This window comes from Rhinatrema bivittatum, chromosome 2, assembly GCF_901001135.1.
Source record: "Rhinatrema bivittatum chromosome 2, aRhiBiv1.1, whole genome shotgun sequence".
In the NCBI taxonomy this organism is placed as follows: domain Eukaryota; kingdom Metazoa; phylum Chordata; class Amphibia; order Gymnophiona; family Rhinatrematidae; genus Rhinatrema; species Rhinatrema bivittatum.
This window is the reverse complement of record NC_042616.1, coordinates 623320683-623340603: the sequence shown is the minus strand read 5'-3', so window position 1 is coordinate 623340603 and position 19921 is coordinate 623320683. Positions and strand designations below refer to the sequence as shown.

The 19921-nt window shown below is 38.6% G+C and overlaps 1 protein-coding gene across 2 annotated transcripts in view; it reads left to right on the top strand.

Moving 5' to 3' along the window:
* PRKDC (protein kinase, DNA-activated, catalytic subunit) overlaps nt 1-19921 on the top strand; it is a 683602-nt gene that overhangs the window by 356718 nt on the left and 306963 nt on the right. For both annotated transcript variants that reach the window (XM_029591248.1, XM_029591249.1), the window contains exons 41-44: nt 6219-6426; nt 12003-12181; nt 13908-14076; nt 16931-16996. In XM_029591248.1, coding sequence (XP_029447108.1) covers nt 6219-6426; nt 12003-12181; nt 13908-14076; nt 16931-16996 — 622 coding nt within the window. The remainder of the gene's footprint in view (nt 1-6218; nt 6427-12002; nt 12182-13907; nt 14077-16930; nt 16997-19921) is intronic.

Here is a 19921-nt window from a genome sequence, read left to right as displayed (position 1 = left end):
AGTAGAAAGGGTATTGCATTATTAAGAAAATTAAATAATGATCTGAGAATTAAATTGGATAATATAGAAAAGAGAGCATTTCATGGGAGACAAAAGTAGAATGAGAAAAAGGAAAAATAAGAAAAGAGGATTAGCGGATTGTTCACTTCACTGGTAAAAACGTCTTTCTGTTCACCTCTTTGGTCTAGCGTGTAACCAGATGGACTCAGGACCAATGGGTTGTGCTCCACTGCTAGCAGATGGAGACGGAGTCAGGTTTTAAAGCTGACTTCACCCTATATACACCCCTGCAGTGACCTCAGCCCTTCAGTATTTCTCTGTCTCCAGCAGATGTAGACATGCTTTCCCTGTGGGGATCGCTGTATGTTTTGGAAGAAGAAATTCTACTTTCAAATTGGAGAAAAGATTGAGCCCTGCTCTCCTGTGGTGATACCTAAACGTCCCTCCCCCAGTTGAGAATTCTTGAGGTGATTTCTGAAATCCTGTAGAGGTGTGCCTTGGTCCAGTAGCCTGTTCCTGGGGTGGACTTTGCTGCTCAAGCAGCTGGAAGGCAGCGGGTGCAGGAAACAGAGCGTGGTGTTGACCGCCAAAGTCCTCTCTCCCTGCAGCTGGAGACCGTCTCTGTACTCAGCAGGTAGGCGCTGAACCCAGGAAAGTGTAAAAAAAAAAAAAAAAGTAAGAAGATTTACCTTCAGAGAAGAGGGGCTTCGGTAAGTCTTCCTCTGGTCTCTTTGCTCAGCGTGCAGTAGTAGTTTCCGATCCTGTTGGGGCATAGGGAAATGGGTTTATGAATGGGTTGAGTGCCCCCCCCCCCCCGTGGACTAGGCTCTGCTTTAAACTTGGTCAGCTCACCGCTTGGTAGGCTGCAGCGGCACCATCTTGTGCACCTTGTATTGCTCGCCATAGGATGTTGGCACACGCAGTGCGTTTGTTCTGCGGACACGCCACATGCATATCGTTGTGCGCGTACTTAAGTGCAGGATACAGGAAAAGCCAGGCACATGGGCTGTGCGTGCGCCTCACCAACAACTAGAGTGTTCCCTTTCTCATCATCCCAATATTTCACAATTCCACAGTTTGTTCCCTTCCGATGTTCAATTTCTTCTATTCTTCTATTTTTTTATTAACCTATTCTTCACAGAATAGGTTAATAAAAGAATAGAAGAAATTGAACATCGGAAGGGAACAAACTGTGGAATTGTGAAATATTGGGATGACGAGAAAGGGAACACTCTAGTTTCATATATATATATAAAGGGCATTATAAAAAAAAGAAAATTGTGAAATGAAATTTTTGGGAATAAAAGATATTGTTTAAATGTATTTAAATTAAATACTGGGTTAAAAGTAAGTTTTAATATGTATTGTCTTTATGGATGAATGTGTGGCGTGAATGGTTGCATAATATATAATATGTTATGTTTGTTTTTTATAAGTGATTTGTAATAAAGAATTAAATATTGTTTAAAGATGACAACGGGTATATTTTGGTTCTTACAATGGACATAAGTCTCCGGGGCTGGGGCGTTCACTGTCAGGAACTCACAGCCCAGGGACATTGGATGGAGGAAGAAGCCCTCTGGAACATCAATCGCCTGGAAGCCCTGAAAGTGAGGCTGGCGTGCTTGCAATTCAGCCACAGACTCCAAGGTCAAGCAGTCCGCATAATGTCGGACAACCCAACAACGGTAGCCTACATCAACCGCCAGGGAGAAACCAAGAGCCAGCAGGTGTCTCAGGAGATAGACCTCCTTATGGAATGAGCGGAAATACATCTACAGACTATCTCAGCCTCACATATTGCAGGAAAAGATAATGCCAGAGCAGATTTTCTAAGCAGGTAGAGTCTGGATCCAGGAGAGTGGGTGTTGTCGACCGAAGCCTTTCAACTGATAGATTGCTGGGGCCTTCCCTCCATCAACCTGCTGGCTGCATCTCACAATGCGAAGGTTCCCCGATTCTTCAGTCACAGAAGAAATCCTTGGTCCCTGGGGATCGATACTCTCGTTCAGACCTGGCCAGAAGAAGAGTTGCTATACGCTTTCCCTCCGTGGCCTCTGCTGAGCAGGATCATTCGCAGAATCGAGCATCACAGGGGATTAGTCCTACTAGTAGCTCCAGATTGGCTCAGTATGCGAATATGTGGAGACCCCCCCTGTGTCTCCCACCGCAAAGGGACCTGTTACAGCAGGGACCAATCCTTCATGAGAATCAGACTCGATTCTGTCTTACGGTCTGTCCCGAGAGAAGGCTTGCCTGATGAAGCGAGGATATTCTGCAGCAGTAATTTCCACCGCACTCCACGCTCGGAAGTTCTCTATGTCCCTAGCGTATGTGCGGGTCTGGAGAATATTTGAGGCCTGGTGCGAGGAACGTGGTGTCCCCCCTCGGGCGGTCAAAATCCCACTTTTATTCTGGAATTTTTGCAGGATGGCTTGAATAAAGATTTGGCCCTTAACTCCTTAAAGATGCAGGTAGCATCTCTCTCCTGTTTCAGGGGCGAGGTGAACGGAACCTCCCTGTCAGCTCATCCGGACGTAGCCCATTTTCTGAAACGGTGAAGCACTTTGGCTACCCCTAAGGTGGCCAGTTCCCTTGTGCCATCTTAATCTAGAATTGGAATTTTTGGCAGGGCCTTCCTTTTGTCCACTGCGCGGTCTTTCCTTACATGTATTAATCTTGAAAATGGTGTTCCTGATGGCTATATGCTCGACACGTCACATCTCTGAACTGCAGGGATTGTCGTGTCGAGAACCATTCCTCTGGATGACTCCAGGAGTGTTACAGCTTCGTACCATTCCATCCTTCTTGCCCAAGGTAGTCTCTGAGTTTCATTTGAATCAGTGTATCGCGTTGCCTTCCCTAGATAAGCGCAGTGATGTGGTGAAATACCACCTCCTCCGTCATTTGAATGTTGGTAGACTTTTGGTGCGGTATCTGGAAATTTCAGAACCGATCGAAAAGACGGACCGCCTATTTGTTCTTCATGGTGGAAGGAAGCAGGGCAAACCAGCTTCGTGAGCTACCATAGCTCGCTGGATCAAGGAGGTGGTCACAGGAACCTATGTGGAGGCAGGAAAGCCATTACGTTCTCAGGTTAAAGCTCATTCCGTTAGGGCTTGAGTGTGGGTGCCAGAGAGAGGGAGCCTATATGAGGAGATTGTGAAGGGATTGTGTGTGTGTGAGACAGAGCCTGAGTGAAAAGGGTGCATGAGAGAGAGACGTAGGTAGCCTGTGTGAAGACGTATGTGTGAGAGAGAAAGGGAGCTTGTCTGGGTGTGTATGCAAGAAGAGGTGTGTGTGTGTGTGTGAGTGAGGGAGCCTGTATGAGGGTGTGTGTATGTGTACTAGAGAGAGGTAGCATCTATGTGAGAGAGGGAGGGACAGAGGGAGCCTGTGTGAGGGGCAGTACTGAGAATGGGGTCAAACTCTGGGACTGGCGATAAGTGGAAGAGGTTGAGCCTAGAGGTGGAGGGGAGAGATACTGGCAGGTGGAAGAGTTGGGGCCTGAGAGGGCAAAGTGGCCAGGGGAGTAGGGAGAGCAAGTGGAAGGAACACTCTTACAGTGAATTTCTAGGGAAATTCTGCTCAAAATATTTAAAATTCTGCATCTCTAAGAAATAACTTTTTTCTGTATTAATTTAAAATGTAATTACTTAAAGTCTGTCATGTAAATTGTGTTATTTTGACCAATATAAAGTTTGCAGAATTTTAAGTTTTTGTGCGCAGAATTTTTAATTTTTTTTGTTCAGAATTCCCCCAGGAATACCTCTGTCTTTACACTGAGGATGTTACATTCTTTAATGGTGGAGATTCTGTGTAACTAAATAGATCAGTTGGATGTAATAGATCAGATTGCCAAGCTAAAAATTAATATATCACCCGGACTGGATGGCATTCACCCCAGAGTTCTACAAGAATTAAAACTGAAAATTGAAAATCTGCTGCTAGTAATATCTAACTTATTTAAAACAGCCACAATACCCGAAGACTGGAAGATGGCCAATGTGATGCTGATTTTTAAAATGGGCTCTAGGGGTAAGAACATAAGAACATGCCATACTGGGTCAGACCAAGGGTCCATCAAGCCCAGCATCCTGTTTCCAACAGTGGCCAATCCAGGCCATAAGAACCTGGCAAGTACCCAGGTAATCCAGGAAACTATAGACCAATGAGCCTGACATTAGTGCTGGGCAAAATAGTAGAAGCTGTTCTTAAAGCAAAAATCACTGGCCATATAGAAAGACATGGCTTAATGGGGAAGAATCAACATGGCTTTAGCAAAGAGAAGTCTACCTTAAAAATCTTATAGATTTTTTTGAAGGTGTAAATAAACATGTAGATAAAGTTGATCCGGTTGATAGTGTATTTGGATTTTCAAAAGGCATTTGACCAAGATCCCCCTTTAGAAGCTCCTCAGGAAATTATAAAGTCATGGGATAGGAGGCAGTGTCCTGCTGTGGAATTGAAGCTAGTTAAGAGGCCGTAAATGGAGGGGTAGTACTAAATGGTCAGTTTCCATATAGAGAAAGATCAGTAGTGGAGAACCAATGGGATCAGTACTGGGACCTGTGCTATTTATCATATTCATAAATGATCTGCAAAAGGGAAAAGGTGAGGTGATCAGATTTACAGATGACACAAAATTTATTCAAAGTTAAAACAGCAGCGGATGTGAGACTGAGACTGGATATCTGAATGGCAGATGACATTTAATGTGGAAAAGTGCAAAGTGATGCACACAGAAAATAATTCCAACTACAAACACCCAGTGCTAGATTCTGCTTTGGGAGTCGCTACTCAGGGAAAGGACCCTGGATTTCTTGTGGAGAGTACATTGAAATCTTTAGCTCAATGTGTGGCAGCGGTCAAAAAAACAAATAGAATGTTAGGAATTATTTGAAAAGGAGTGGGGAATAAAATGGAAAATATCATTGCTTCTGTATTGATCCATGAGATGACCGCATCCTAGAGTATTGTGTGCAGTTTTGGCTGCTCCATCTCAAAAAAGAGATAGCGGAAATAGAAAGATGCAGAGGAAGGCAATAAAAATTATAAAGGGAATGAAATTGCTCCCCTGTGATGACAAGGCTATGCAGGTTAGGTTTGAAATAATACTAAAAGAAGGTTGCACTCCTTGAAACTAACAACCAGGAGATATAAAAACAACTCACAGAAAGTGCATATTTTTACTCCGTGCACAATCATGCTGTGGAAATCTGCTGCCAGAGGATGTGATCAAGGTGACTGGCATAGCTGTGTTTAAAAGAGGTTTAGACTAGCTCCTGAAAGAAAGCTATTACTATCCCAGGGAGCGCAAATAACCAGAAATAGGTCTATTTTATGGGATCTGCTGGGTACTTGTGACCCAGAGACATGATGGTGGGCTTGATGGACCTTCGTATATCTTATTTTGGCATATCTTATATTATTATGTTGTATTATTTAAAGTGTTTAATCTGTCTGGTATCTCAAAAGGCAACATGTTATGCTCATTCTGGCTGGTCACATGAAGCAGGAGAATGGGAAATTTTATATTTTTTTGTTAGTGAACTATATGCAGCAAATTGTTGTTTTTCCATCTCTGCTGAACATCAGTAAATTCTTCAGTAGCAGTTGTAGCAAAATGTCCTTATGAGTTTGTATTTAAGTTCCAAGAGAATTTTAATTATATTCTCTTTAACTTTTTGTAACTTCTTTGTCTAATTTCAGTGGTTGAAAAAAAAAATAACAAAAAAATCCTCTATTTCCTGGTATTAGTTGGTTTATAAAAATTGATTTTTTTTTTACCTGTATTTGAAATTAAACATGGATTACATTTTAGGTATATTTCATAAATACAAAAATGGAAAGCGCTTTATAATAATAACTAGTAACTACCAGAGGAGGTGACAAGGACAGAGACAGTAAGCTCTGCAGTTTGATTTCAGTGGGAAGGGGAATAAGTTTAAAAAGTGGTATGAAAGCGGAACTGTTTATGTAAATCACATATTTGCCTGAGACTGATATTAGGTTTATAGAGCCAAAAGCAATGAAAATGAACAGTAGCAGGCCTATAGAATGCTCTGCTCTAATTATCATGTGTTAAACAACAGAATAGCTTTAGAGATCTATTAACAAATATGACTCGCCTTTATAGTTTACATTTTAGTAGGTTAAAAAACTGGTAAGTTTTAGCTTTTGCTCCCCCACACAGTATAACTTTTTATCCCTTTCAGAGGCAGTTGTGATAGACAGGTGGCTCTACTAGAAACTGTTCACAACATGTTCAAGAATGAAGACCTTTGGTCAAATACCACTCGAGAAGCTATTGTGGACGACTCCCTTCTCATTCTTATGTGGCACTGTAGTTTGGATGCTTTGAAAGAGTTTTTCTGTAAAATCATAGTCCACGCCATGGACACACTAAAGGGCAGATTTACAAAGGTAAACTTCATTTTTACTTCAGTCTGCACACAGTGCAGATAATTCAGCATGAAGATATCAAATGGAGAATTCAGACAGAAGATGCATTGTCTGTACCGAATTTGATTTGATTTGATTAACTTTTAACATGCGTTTACACCTAAGTGAACAAAGCAGCTAATAATATATAGCAAATAACCATGCAAGATGAGGCTAAATTAATTTAAAAGGTTAGTAATCTAAACACAATTCCATCTGCTGTAAGTATTTTATAAAATTAGCTAGATCTGTTTGTTTTTCTAGAATGTATTTTTGATTAATGTAATAACTTAATTGAAGGAGCATAAGCAATATGCCCAGTATTTCTAAAGTAGGTTGTTAACTATGCAGTTTTCACAAGGCTATATTAGAGGTATGTTTTTCTTGCATAATTGAAGATTTAATTGAACTGAGGGGCAAAGATACCCTGAAAGATCATTATTAAAGTTTGTTGTGTTTAATCTTTTGTTATAAGATGTTGGGGTGGGATGGCATCAACCAATGTGTAAACTTAAAAGCAATTGTGCACAAATCTTATTGCCACAACCTGATGAGATTTCAGAGTTACTATAAACCTATTTTACCTAAGATTCTTCAGAAATTATTTTTATAAATGTATTTTGGTTTATATTCCACTTTTCAGGCACTTCAAAGCGGATTACATCCAGGTACTATACGCTTTTCCTATCCCCAGAGGGATTGCAAATTGAGGCAATGTAGAGTGAAGTGACTTGCCCAAAGTCACAAGGAGCAGCAGTGGGATTTGAAGCCTGGATCTCATCCCACTGCTGTAATCCACTAGGTGGCTACTCCAATTAGTACTTTAAACAAGCCACACTGATTTGTTATATAACTCAGTCTTCTTCTCCAGTTATGGGAGTTACATGCCGTTCAATATCATTCTATTCATTCTGTAAACCTGCTGCCTGAGTTCTTTTAGCTGCTTTGCTGGAGGGAATTTTTCTTCAGAGCTTGGCTTTTTAGCTACAATTATGTACCATTTTTTTTTTCTGACCCCTTTGATCTCAGGTTAACTTATGGACTTTTCCAACTTTTTTTTTTTTTTTATTTGTGTTTAGCCAATTGTCAGTCTTTTTTTGCCTTGTGTTGCACAGCAAGAAAGATTCTTTTTTTTTTATCAGTAATTTTTATTCAGTTCAGGATTTCGTTCAGATTCAGTTTTCTTTGTGTTTGATGTTATCAGTGTGGGCCAGCAGTTTCAATGCCGGCTGCTAGTGAATACAGAAGTCGTCTTTCCATCTTCTACAGAAGTCTGGAGCAGGACCATTATGTTGGTAAATGTGAGATTCACTTGAGGGTATGCCTTCGAGCCGAGTGATTGTACTAGAATAAGCTCTAGTCCTACATTATGGAAAGATACAAGTCCAAATTCCAAGCTAACCTGGAAACACGAAAAAGTTCTGTGATTTAAAGACAGATCTGTTGGCTCGGGATTCGGTTGCATGTCTGAGAACAGTTAGAAACATGGACTTGTAATTTGCCGAGAAGTGAAGTGAATCAAAGTAGTGGAGGACTATATGAATTGAAAAGAAAGCAGAGGCCTTATTGCTTGACTGTGTCTTACCTCTTCCACAGGACTCTGATATAGAGGTGGTACCCTATAGCATGTTTTGAAACATTTGGTAGGCACAAAAGGCATTCGCCAGGTACTCCTACCACCCCCCATAATTTATTTTGGTATGGGTAAGTAATGTGAGTACATTGTAAGTACATTTTTTTTCCCCTGGCAAGTGCACTTCTCCTACTCCATTTTCCCCTCATGCAACATTTTTTGTTTCATTGCCTCTCCACACCTACACAGGTGCAGTCATCTTTCTTCTTCTTTTCCCAACCCTTCACTGTTTACTGATCCCTCCCCCCCATGCCTGTTGCTTCATCTGTGCTCCCCCACCCCCTCAATGCAGACCTCTTTTTCCATGTCCCAACTGAGGCCAAAGTTTCTATCTGCTCCTCTGGGACCTTAATCGGGGCCATTGATGCTACCTGCTCTTCCTGTGGGAACCTGATCATGGCCAAAGAGGCTGCCTGAGTTTCTGGGTTTCCAGTTGTTGCCAAAGAAGATGATTTCTCACCCAACAAAGCAGTCCAAAGGCAAATAGGTAAATGGATTTCTTAATGCTGGCCTCATAGTGCTAAGAGTTGCCTTGTCTGTCTTTATGCAATATCACTAATTGTTTTAGTTTGTTTTCCAGATACATTTCTAGTCATACCTGGTATAGTCATGATTAACCTTAGTGCTTCGTTGATGGAATTAATGAGTATCTGTAAAATCTGACGGCAAAAGAGAATATAACTAGGACTGCTGTTCATAAGCATTCATAATTGTGAGTGTCAGGGCTTCATATGAAAGTTGAAGACTATGCCTGGAACTTATGATAAACCAGAAGAAATAGCTTTAGAGATTGTGAAGGTGACCTTAACCAAGGACAACACCGTGATATTATTCTCCATGCTCTCTGAGTCATCTGTTTCTTTACTGTCTTAAAGAAATCATTTCCAAAAAAGAGCTTTCCTGACAAAGAATCTTTTTCTTTGTTTACCCAGCAGAAATAAGGCCTTGAAATCTCAAGAAAGGTAAAGCCAGTAATCCATAGGTTTACAATGCCACCAAATCAGTGGCTTTAGATATTTGAATGATTTCAGAGCAAATAGCCAGAGTTCTGCCTAGTTCCTTAATTACCTTGATAATGGAAGGTTGGAGCTTCTCAAATACTACAGGATTCTCATTACTCCCAGTGCCAGGTTTCTTGTAATTTGTAAAAGAGGCCTTCATGGTTTGTCATTTTTTACTGACCAGTGCCAGCAAGTATGAGTGAAGATGCAACAATCTGCATGGAGAAGAATCATAATGTCTAGAGTTCCACAAGGGTCCCCATAATGTGCAAGTCTATTTAATATTTATTTATATTCACTCTGTAAGATTATATCAGACATGGGAGTAATCTTTAAAGTATATGCTTATGCTATGCAGCTACTTATTTTTTTATTTCTAACTCCTTACCTCAAATAATGGAGCATGAGGGAGAACAAGTGGGAAATCAAGCCAAATCAAAATGATTTCTAGTTTTCGAATCCATACCTGTTGCTTCATCTGTTTTTTGGTGTTGATGTTTCGTTCTCTGAAACTGTCAGAGATTTGGGAATGGTGCTAGATTTCCATTTTTCGCTGAAACTGCAGGTAAAGACTGTCATCAAAACTGGCTTGGAGGCTTGTGCAATGATTAAAATTTATTTTGTTGGGTGCTGGAGGGCAGAATTCAAGATGACTGCATGATCTTTTTTCTTGCCTCCCAGGGCCAATTCCCCCCCCCCCTTTTTTTTTTTTCTTCATAAATACCATCCTGTTTGGGCACTGCTATGCATTCCAATGATCTATCTTTTTTGTTGCATTTGGACCAGATTTATAGGCATCATGTGGGAAGGATGGGGTTCTTCATCCTTGTTTTACGGAAGAGATGCTTTTGTGATTTTGCTGATTTAGGGTCCAGTTTACTAAGGCTTTTCTCTCATTCCGTGTCTGTGGGGAAAAATGCTTAGAAAATAAAGTTGTTAGGGAATTATTGTTTGTTTTTTGTTTATTATCAAAATGTTTTCTTTTTCTCTTTGTATTCGTGTTCAGCATTATGGTTGCCTGTCATGTGCTGAATTTGTTTATATTCTGTTTATACAAAATGTTTATAAATATAAAAAATATATATATTCCCTGTAGGGCAGATTTTCAGGCAACTTTGCGACCATTTGTGTTATCTGTGGTGGATTACTGTAATTCTTTATATGTTGGGACTTCCCCAGTGGCATCTTAAAATGCTAAAACTCTTATTAAATGCTGTGGTGGAGCTTGTGCTCACATCTCTCTGGTACTGAATGGATTATACTGGCTACTTATTAGCCAATGGATGAAATTTTAATTATATATAAATGTTTGCAGGAGAATGGCCCCCTCATATTTAATTGATGTTTTTTAATGAGGAATATGCTGTGTTCAGCTGATCTAAATTTATTATCGGTTGCTACTGTTAGAGATGCGCATCTCTAGGAGACCCGTAAGAGAGCTTTTTCAATTACAGGGTCAACTCCATCAGGGTTGAAACTGATGCAGGATTATACCTTATTTAAAAAAGAGAGGATATCGAGAGGCATTTTTCCTTTAGTGCATGTTGCACTTACTGTAATGTAGCCTATTGCGATAATGGTATGGGTTTTAATGGTTGTATGTGTTATTGTTTTATTGTGAGTATATTATTGTAATCTTTTTAGCACAGTTCTGCTATTTACATATCTGCATTTACAGATGAACCACTGAAAATGTTTGTCTTCTCATTATGAAGTCAAGAAACCAGTCTGCTTTTTTGAGGCATAAAGTGCAAAGGGGGCGGGAATTTTATTCCTAGTATTTCAAGGTGTCCACACAGACAAGAGGATTTGTTGTCTTGGAACTAAAGAATCTGAACCTAATAAAGGAGAAATAAAGCCACTGTTCAAGTGATTCCCATGTTATGTCTCTATAGGAAGAAACAAATCATAAAATTTCTATCTACCTATGCTGTTAACAATTTAGATCTATATTTTGAGAAAGGAGAGGTTTAGCGGTTAGAGCAGTGGGCTGCGAACCATGGCAGCCGGGGTTCAAAGTGTTGTTGATTCTTGTGACCTTGAACAAGTCACTTCATTCTCCACTGCCTCAGGTCCAATCTTAGACTGTAAACCTGCTGGGGAAAGAGAAATTCCTACAGTACCTGAATATAATCTGCTTTGAAGTGACTAAACAGCATTTGCTTACTTTGTTTCTGCTCCCCCTTCCTCTTGGTATTTGATGAGCAATCACCCCTTTATGAGACTTGTGTGTTTTTCCTTCTTTTCCATACGATTTAAAAATGGCCAAAGGACAGGTTAGTTTCAAACAGCTTTGTATCACCTACTGTGGGTGATTCCGCAGCCAGTCTGCTCTTCAGGATATTCACAATGAATTTGCATGCATTTCAGACCCAGTATTTTCAAAATGATCTCATGCGTATTTATTGTGGATATCCTGAATAACTGACTGGCTGTGTGATCACCAGACAGGTTTGGGAAGCCCTGATCTAGTGACATACAGCCTCCATGAAAGTTGTAGGACTGTCCATCAGTATGATTTTATTAAATAGCTGTCTTCAGGGAGTAGTTACAGGTTAATAATTACTCTGTATGACATAAGAGCAACCACTATAATTCCTATTTAAAGAATTATATAAGGGTACGTTCACATTTCCTTAAGTGAACTTATCCTTGAGTTTATTTCTGAGACATTTGTTATACTTGCTTTTCTCTAAAGGGCATTCATCTCATAAATATTTGTATTTTTTTATTCACAGTAATGATTATCTTTTAGAATGATAACCAAGCAATATATTATATATTTTTATTTGGATAAAAATGTTTTTATTTAAATTTAGGACATAGTAGAAAGAATATTAACTAATATAGCCAAGTGATGGTCTCTCTAAAAGCTGAAAGTTTTGGGTTAACATTAATATTCCCATTTTATATATTATATAAAGTTCAATGAGCTGGTATTTGATACCCAAATCACCAAGAAAATGGGCTATTTCAAGATGTTGGAAGTGATGTATTCTCGATTACCAAAAGAGGATATTTACGCCAAAGACTCTCGAATCAACCGAGCTTTCCATGGCTCTTCAAATACAGAAGGAAATGAACTTACCAAGACATTAGTCAAGTAAGATTATAGATTTTGTTTAGTGGTAAACTGTTTGTTTAAAGCAGCACTCCAGGCTAGTTTATCTAGCTATGTTGCAGTGTTGCCTTGCAATAAAATGTGTTTTTATAAAATGTTTGCCTATGGATTTCAAGGGAAATATGGGCTTAGAAGTTGAAGTTTTGTGAACTTCCTGTTGGGAATATCAGGAACAGCTATTGGGCATTGTACCTTCTTGATTGCTATAGAAATATAGCTGCATGATAGGCCATATGGTCTTTTTTGCTAACTCGTCTGTCCAGCCACCCAAATGATCATCTTTACCATCCCTACCACTTCCTCAGCAATAGTGTTCAAAATAGTAAAGTTCTGTACTTCAAGTTAAGGATTTATTTTCCTCACCTTATCTTTTATATAATAAACAAGGATGCCCCTGCTCAAAATCTAAAGTTAGAGATTACAATCAGCAAAGCTGCAGTCCAAAACCTCTTTGAAGAAGCCTTAAATCGAACTCTGACTTCCAGTACAGCAAATGGCTACTTTCATCTCTTTGTCTTAGCACACTTCTTCTGGGAACCAGTACCTTGCCCAATATCCTCTCCACTTTCAGCTTTTCCTCTCACAACTTCATGGACTAAAACAAGGGACATGAATGTCCCTCAGCTCCTGAACAGCCTCTTTGTCCACACACAGGTGTAAAAGGGCATTGAAAACCATTTCATTTCTTCCCCTCCCCCACTGACCTTTACTGTTTGAAGTGAGTAACAGCCTGGCGTATCACCTTTACAAACATATTCCATATTGTCTGCTTTTAACCAGGAACAAGAAACTTGAAACTTAGATACCATAGAAACGTGATGGCAGAAAGACCATATGGCCTGTCTAGTCAGCCCATCCACACTAACTGACCAGCCTTACAATCCCTGCCACTCCTCAGAGATCCCCTGTCCTTGCCCCATGCTTTCTTCAATTCAGATACTATCCTTATCTCCACTGGAAGGCTATTCCATGCATCCACTATCATCTCTGTAAACAAAGATTTTCTTAGATTACCCCTGAGTTTACCCCCCTCATTCTAGAGTTACCTTTCCTTTGAAAGAGGTGCATGGAAAACTTGGAGGTATATACATTTTTTGTCACCTCTCCTATCTCGTCTTTCCTGTAGGGTATATATGTTTAGATTTTTAAATCAATCCCCGTATGTTTTACAGTGAAGACCGACCATTTTAGTAGCCACCATCTGGACTGACTCCTTCCAGTTTATAGCCTTTTGAAGGTGCAGTGTCCAGAACTGTTCACAGTATTTCAAGTGAGGTCTCATCAGGAACTTCTGCAGGAGAAATATCATCTTTGTTCTGTTGACCATTCCTCTCTCTGTGCAACCAAGCATCTTTCTTGCTTTTGCTGTTGTCTTATCCACCTTTTTGGCCACCTTGATATCATAAGATCTGTTGATGATCATATCTGATTTCATGCATTGAAGAATTTCATCCCCTTGGGTTTTTGCAGCCCAAATGCTTAACTGCATTTTTTTGTCATTAAATCTTAGCTGATAGATTCCTGACCATTTTTCAAGCTTTGTTGGATCTCTCCTCATGTTTACCACCCTTCCTGGGTATCTACCTTGTTTCAGATTTTGGTATCATCCACAAAAAGAGAAATCTTTACCAGTGGTCCTTCCACAATATTGCTTACTAAAATGTTGAAAAGAACTGATTCCTTATGCATTTTCTTGTTTTTTTCAAAGGTCCTGTTATGATTCATTTACTGAAAATATGGCAGGTGAGACTCAGCTCTTTGAGAAGAGGAGACAGTACCACTGTGCTGCTTATAACTGTGCCATTGCTGTCATCAGCCGTATCTTTACAGAAGTTAAGTTTTACCAAGGCTTCCTCTTCACAGAAAAAGCAGAAAAGGTGGGTTTAAGGGAGGTATCAACAGTATATGGAACCTGAATAATAAAAGCACACTGGTTTAACTGAAGCAAGATCAGATAGGACGTAAACTCAGTCAGCTTTATAGTTGATTTCATTTGGAAAAGTTTATATCTGGTAAAATGTTTAGTCCTCCCTATACTGTCTCCTGAAAATAAGATGTTTTAGAAATAATGAAATAGCTGATATAGTTCTAAAAGTGCTACCTTAATTAATCTGAGTAGATTGATATGTTTTCCCTTCATAAACTGTAGTATTTTTATTAGTTTTTTTTTTTGTTTGTTTTTAGTCTTTTAATAGTAGGTGGTGTTCTCCATAGTAGAGCTCTAGATCCCTTTTGGACAGATGAGCATGCACTCCTGATAATGTTTCCTAATAGGCCAAGCTTAGATTTAGAGGGCAACCAGCCAGGACACTAACATAGAACTAACTCAAAGTAACAGACAAAATAACTTTTGAATACTAAAGTTTTTGCTCTGACTGATGAATAGCATCGGATCTTAGCATTGAATTCCTGTATGAAAGCGTTTTAAGCTTGATTTCTTTTTTCGCTAGTCAAATCTAGAGATTTAATTTATAACCATTTTAAGGGTGTGATATGGTTCCCTGTGCAACTGGTTCTTCATCCTTCTAGCTAGGAAAGAAGCATGTCTTTCAGATAGGGTTCTGGGTCTCTTATAGGTCCTGATTCTTAAGTCTTTTTTCCCATTCTGTATCTACAGGGGAAAATAGACTTGGTAAATTGGGTCATAATTTTATGGTCTATAGCCTAAAAATAAAGATTTTAATAGAATATATTAAAGAGAAATTATCTCCAGAAAGTAATTTTGCCAACATTTTTATATTTGCTTCAGATACACCTGCTATTGATAAGTGTAATTTAAATTTTAAATTTTCCCTCTTGTATTGTGAGGAAAAAGAATCACAATTGCAATCAGAAACTAACTAATCTTACAGAATTGAGTTGAAAACGAGCAAAAAGGAAACCAAGAACACACAGGAAACATGAGAAAAAGAACATGGAAACAAGAACTTTCTAAGCTGTTGAATAAGCAAGAATCTGGCAGAAATAGGAAGCATAATTAGCCTGGTCAGTTAGTACTTGTCTCTAGAGAGCCAGTGGGAGATTTCTGAGGGGGAGGCAGGACCTATCTGAGAAATAGCTCACTAAGCAGGAGTTAAAAGCTAAAGTACCTTAGATCCCCAGTTCAGATGTGAGTGTACATGACATAGGATGAGAGGGTCATTCAGTATGTGTGCTTTTGCCAATGGTGCCAATTGGTGCAAAATATTATTTAAATGAAATTGATTTCTGTCAGTCAACTGGAAAGTGGATTAAATCCATCTGCGCACCAAAAAGCTTTTATGAGTTTGCTCACTACTACTGAGCCAGATGATCCCCATTTGAACCATTGTCCTAGAGGGATAAGGTTATGTAAATATTTGCCGTTCCACCAGTTGACCTTGGTTTCTATATTTAGATTTTTAGATAAAAGAATTGTAGTTGTGTGCTAAAAAAAAATTATAAGTTTTTTAATCCATAATTAGTTGAAAGTATACTGCATATTTTCAGCAAAATGATAGGTCTCTGATTAACTAATGACCTATGGACTGAATTCAATCCCTCAGCAACTTTTGTTTCCAGCCTGTAGTGGCATTTCCTCAAAGGCTACTGTTTCACCCTGACATTTCCTCTCACATGCTGTTTTTGTCTTGCTTAATTTACTGTAATTGCCCACTTCAAATATGTCAAAATGCTGCCACTTGTCTATTGTTCACCAGCTTTGCTCTTCTCCTGCCCTTCTCAACGCACAATTAAACTCTGGAATTTGTTGCCAGAGGATGTGGCTCATAGTGGATTATAAATTCACGATATGCACAAATCCATGGTGATGTACTAATTCCCTAACAATTTATGAATGAGCATTGCTGTCTTAAATTTGATTCTCCCATACATTGGTAGCTACTGCAGAGAACAGAGCTCTGTCAATCTAGAAATCTGATGAATGCCTTTTTCCAGGTTTACTACAGGTTGGTCTGCATTTGTTTCCATAAAGACATTCAACATAAGTCGGTATGATGTGATTTTACTTGAGAGCAACTGCAGAAATCCCCATGGTATCTTTAATTTGACAAAACCACACCCCAGTTTTTATTTTATTATTCCTGGTTATTTCTTAGTGCTTATTATAGTAAACAAAAATGAGAGAAAATCAGTGTGAAAAAAAATCATTTTTTCCCATTTATCCCACGTTTTGCTCATTATAATAAATATAGAGAAATTACCAGGAAAAATAAAGAAACTAAAAAGAAAGGTCCCTTAGAAATGGTCTATTGTATGACTTTCTGTAAACACTGATCTCACCAAAAAACAATATTTAGTATAACATCTTTCATCCCTGTCTGCCTTTGAGCAGCTCGGATCTTTGTAGTATTCTGACAGGTGGTCAGAATTTTTTGGAATTGATTTGGCTGTCTGTGCATAGGTATTGTTTGTTAAATGAGATTTAGGTAGCTGTGTGGAGAGACTTGAGTATGCCAAAATGTTTGATATTGGGCAGTTTAAAGGTTTCTACTTCACAAAAGGCACATGATGTAAACAGTTATGAAAATGGGGTAAGTAGTTTTGATTTTCCATTCTACAAACGACAAATGAGAATTTTATTTTTACTTTTGTAGGATGATTTTTTTGTGAGAAAATAAGATAACTGCAGTAAAACTAAGCATATAAGATACTATTTAAATTTTGTGATGTATTTTGATTTAATCAAAATGATTATACAAGTACCAAAATGATTTACTACACTTTTTAATTTAAAAATATATATTTTTTCAGAACTTGCTAATATTCGAAAACCTGATTGACCTACAGCGCTGCTATACTTTTCCTGTTGAAATAGAGGTAAGCAGAGATGGTTATATTTATTTATGCAAAACACAAAGAAAGGAGCCAAGGATTGCACTCCAAATATTAAATCATCAGCATCCAAGGAGATGCAAGTACAGTAATAAAGTCCCCACCTTTCAAGTGGTTTTTGAAGAAAATAACTTTTAATTTGACTTTTAAAACAGCAACTCCATTGCTCATCTATCAGAACAAACACAGTTCTCAATAGGGTCCCGCGACACGAACCCGTGTTTCGCCGAACCCAGCTGCGTCTGGAGGGAGAGTAAACTTCTGACGGGATTCTTAATAACTAAAATAAAAAGATTGTAAACAATGCAAATTAAGGGACCAAATAGTGGAGATGGTATATCGTTCAAAATTCTTCAACCAAATAAAACATACCTTGAATATGCTGTTACATTCGAACAGTCAGAGTAGCAAGGAGAGCAAGCAGTGAAAAGAAACCCAGACATTTAAAGGGACTGATATTTAGGCATGAAAAACATAGCCAGTGCTGTCCTGAGTTGTTGCTCTCCCATTATTACTGTACTTGCAGCTCCTTGGATTTTTTATTTATTTATGGCCATTGTTCTGTTTTGTTTCAGTGAAAAGATTGTGAATGTTTTTCTTTAAGTACAAAAGCAATTAGCATAATTTTATTAGTAAAGACAATAGGGCAAATGGCACAGAAATCTGTTAACTCTTTCTAGCTGAGTGCTGGAGGGTTCTGGCAGCTCTTGACATGAATCTCCAGTCTTTTTAAATCTCATTTTATAGGCTAAGATAAATTACCCCTTTTCATTTGAACCTTAGGAGTTGTTAAATCTATTCTCTTCCTTGTGGTGATATCTTTCAAAATGTTAGTTCCTTAAAGATAAACCTTTGGCACTAATTAGTTTTTGACTTATGTGCATCAAATAGTGTGCTTTTATTGGGTATGTGTTTAATGGGATTTTATTACTGTACTTGCAGCATGTCAGACAGAACCATGCCATTGCCCCAGCATCTGGCCTTCCAGGTCCCCTACATAGCCAGATGTTGGGGCAATAGTAATGCTAATAATAGTAGTTAATTATATTGGGCTACAATGATGGAATTAAACTAGCAGCGGGGTATATCATTGCAGCCCAAAATAACTATTTTTTTTTTGAACATTTTATATACCGTTGTTCCAAAAAAAAGATCATAACTACTGCTACTAGCGTGGCCTTTGCCCTAGCAGCAAGCTATGCAAGGGATTTTTAAGACTCTGATGATAGAATAAAATTGTAGGTCTGTGTGGCATGCTGCTTGTACAGTAATAACTAGAGTTTCTAACAGAAACACAGGTGTTCACATAGCTGGGTCCCATCTGGTAGGTTACAAAGGGGACCTAGGAGGCTGGATACACAGGCAGTGGCCATGTGTATGCAGCTACTTAAATTATTACAAAGCTTTTTGGATAGATAAGGGAAGGGTGGGGTGTGAAGTAATTGGCAGATCTGGTATACCTAAGAAGGTGGAATAGAAATGAGGAACACAACAAATATCCTGGATAAGGATAAAGATTTTATAAGCAGTCGTGCTCTGAGGTTAGCGCCTGGGATGTATTCTTGTAGTGCAGACTGAGGGGCAACCTGAATGGGCCAGTGGTCATCTTCTGCCATCATCTATGCCACTATGCATTATAGAGATCAGTGGAATTTGTTTTATACGATCTCTAACTAAAAATGCTCTACAAATATGAATGCAGCTTCCATAGTTGAACACCACAATTTTATCTTACCTTACATTATATAATCCAAAATAAAAATGATCATTTGTGAATTATTTTTCACCTGGTGAATTATTTTTATTTTTTGTTTTGTATTTGAAGTTTCATTATATTGTATTTTAGATTTGTAGGTCTTCTCTCCCTCAACTAGTCTAGAAGTGGTTTACAACATACAATAAAATACAGCATAATAAGCACAATTATAAATCCTGATATCACATTAACCTGCCACCCTCTTTACTAGGGAACAGACAAGACTGGTACATGATTAAAATATATCTGTAAAAGTAACAATACATTACATTGTACCCTTTATTTAAAAAGTTTCCCACAAAGCTATTCGACATTACTACACTTGACAGATTAGAATAAGAATTATTTGTAAGTAAGGATGTAAAGATGATTCAAAATACAGTTTGAAGAGCGGGAGAGTATTGGTGCAGTAAAAAGATATTGGTAATCAGTTATAGACAATTTACTGTGATTAGACTGAGTGTAGAGACTGAGAGGACAAGCAATAGATAATTAGAAGGAATGGCACGCTCGATACCAGGGTTTAGTCCCTACCCAATCCTGCAAAACCCTAGTATGGATACTTATGGGGGAAGGATTGGCCCTAGGACCAAGTCCTGAAGTACCCCACTGTACTCCATCATAATGGACTCCATTGACCACCGCTCTGGAGTTGTGTTTCTCAACCAGATCCTCACCCAATTAATAATTTTCTGCTCTATTCCCGTGCTGGCTAGTTTGCTTAGAATTCTTCTTTAAAGAACAATAACAAAAACCTCATTGAAGTCCAGCTAAGCACTGTACCTCACTGGTCCACCACTTTAAGAATCTCAATCAAGTTTGTCTGACAAGATTTTCCCTTTGTGAAACCATGTTATCTGTGGTCCTCTAATCTACCTCTTTCAAGATGCTGAACTATATTTATCTTTAGTAATGTTTGCAGAGTTTTGCCTACTATCAATGTTAGATTGATAGATCTACAGTTGCCTGCTTCCTCCTTGTTTCCACTTTTGTGGAATGGGACTACATCTGCTGTCCAGTCTCTGTCCTTATGTTTCGGTACCAAATAAAGTGTAGCCTCAAATGCATTCTGGGTGCCTGAGGAATGCCCCTTGTAAATCATTCATGATTTTTCCGTTATTAACATATGCTGCAACAGGTAGGTTCTAATCCAC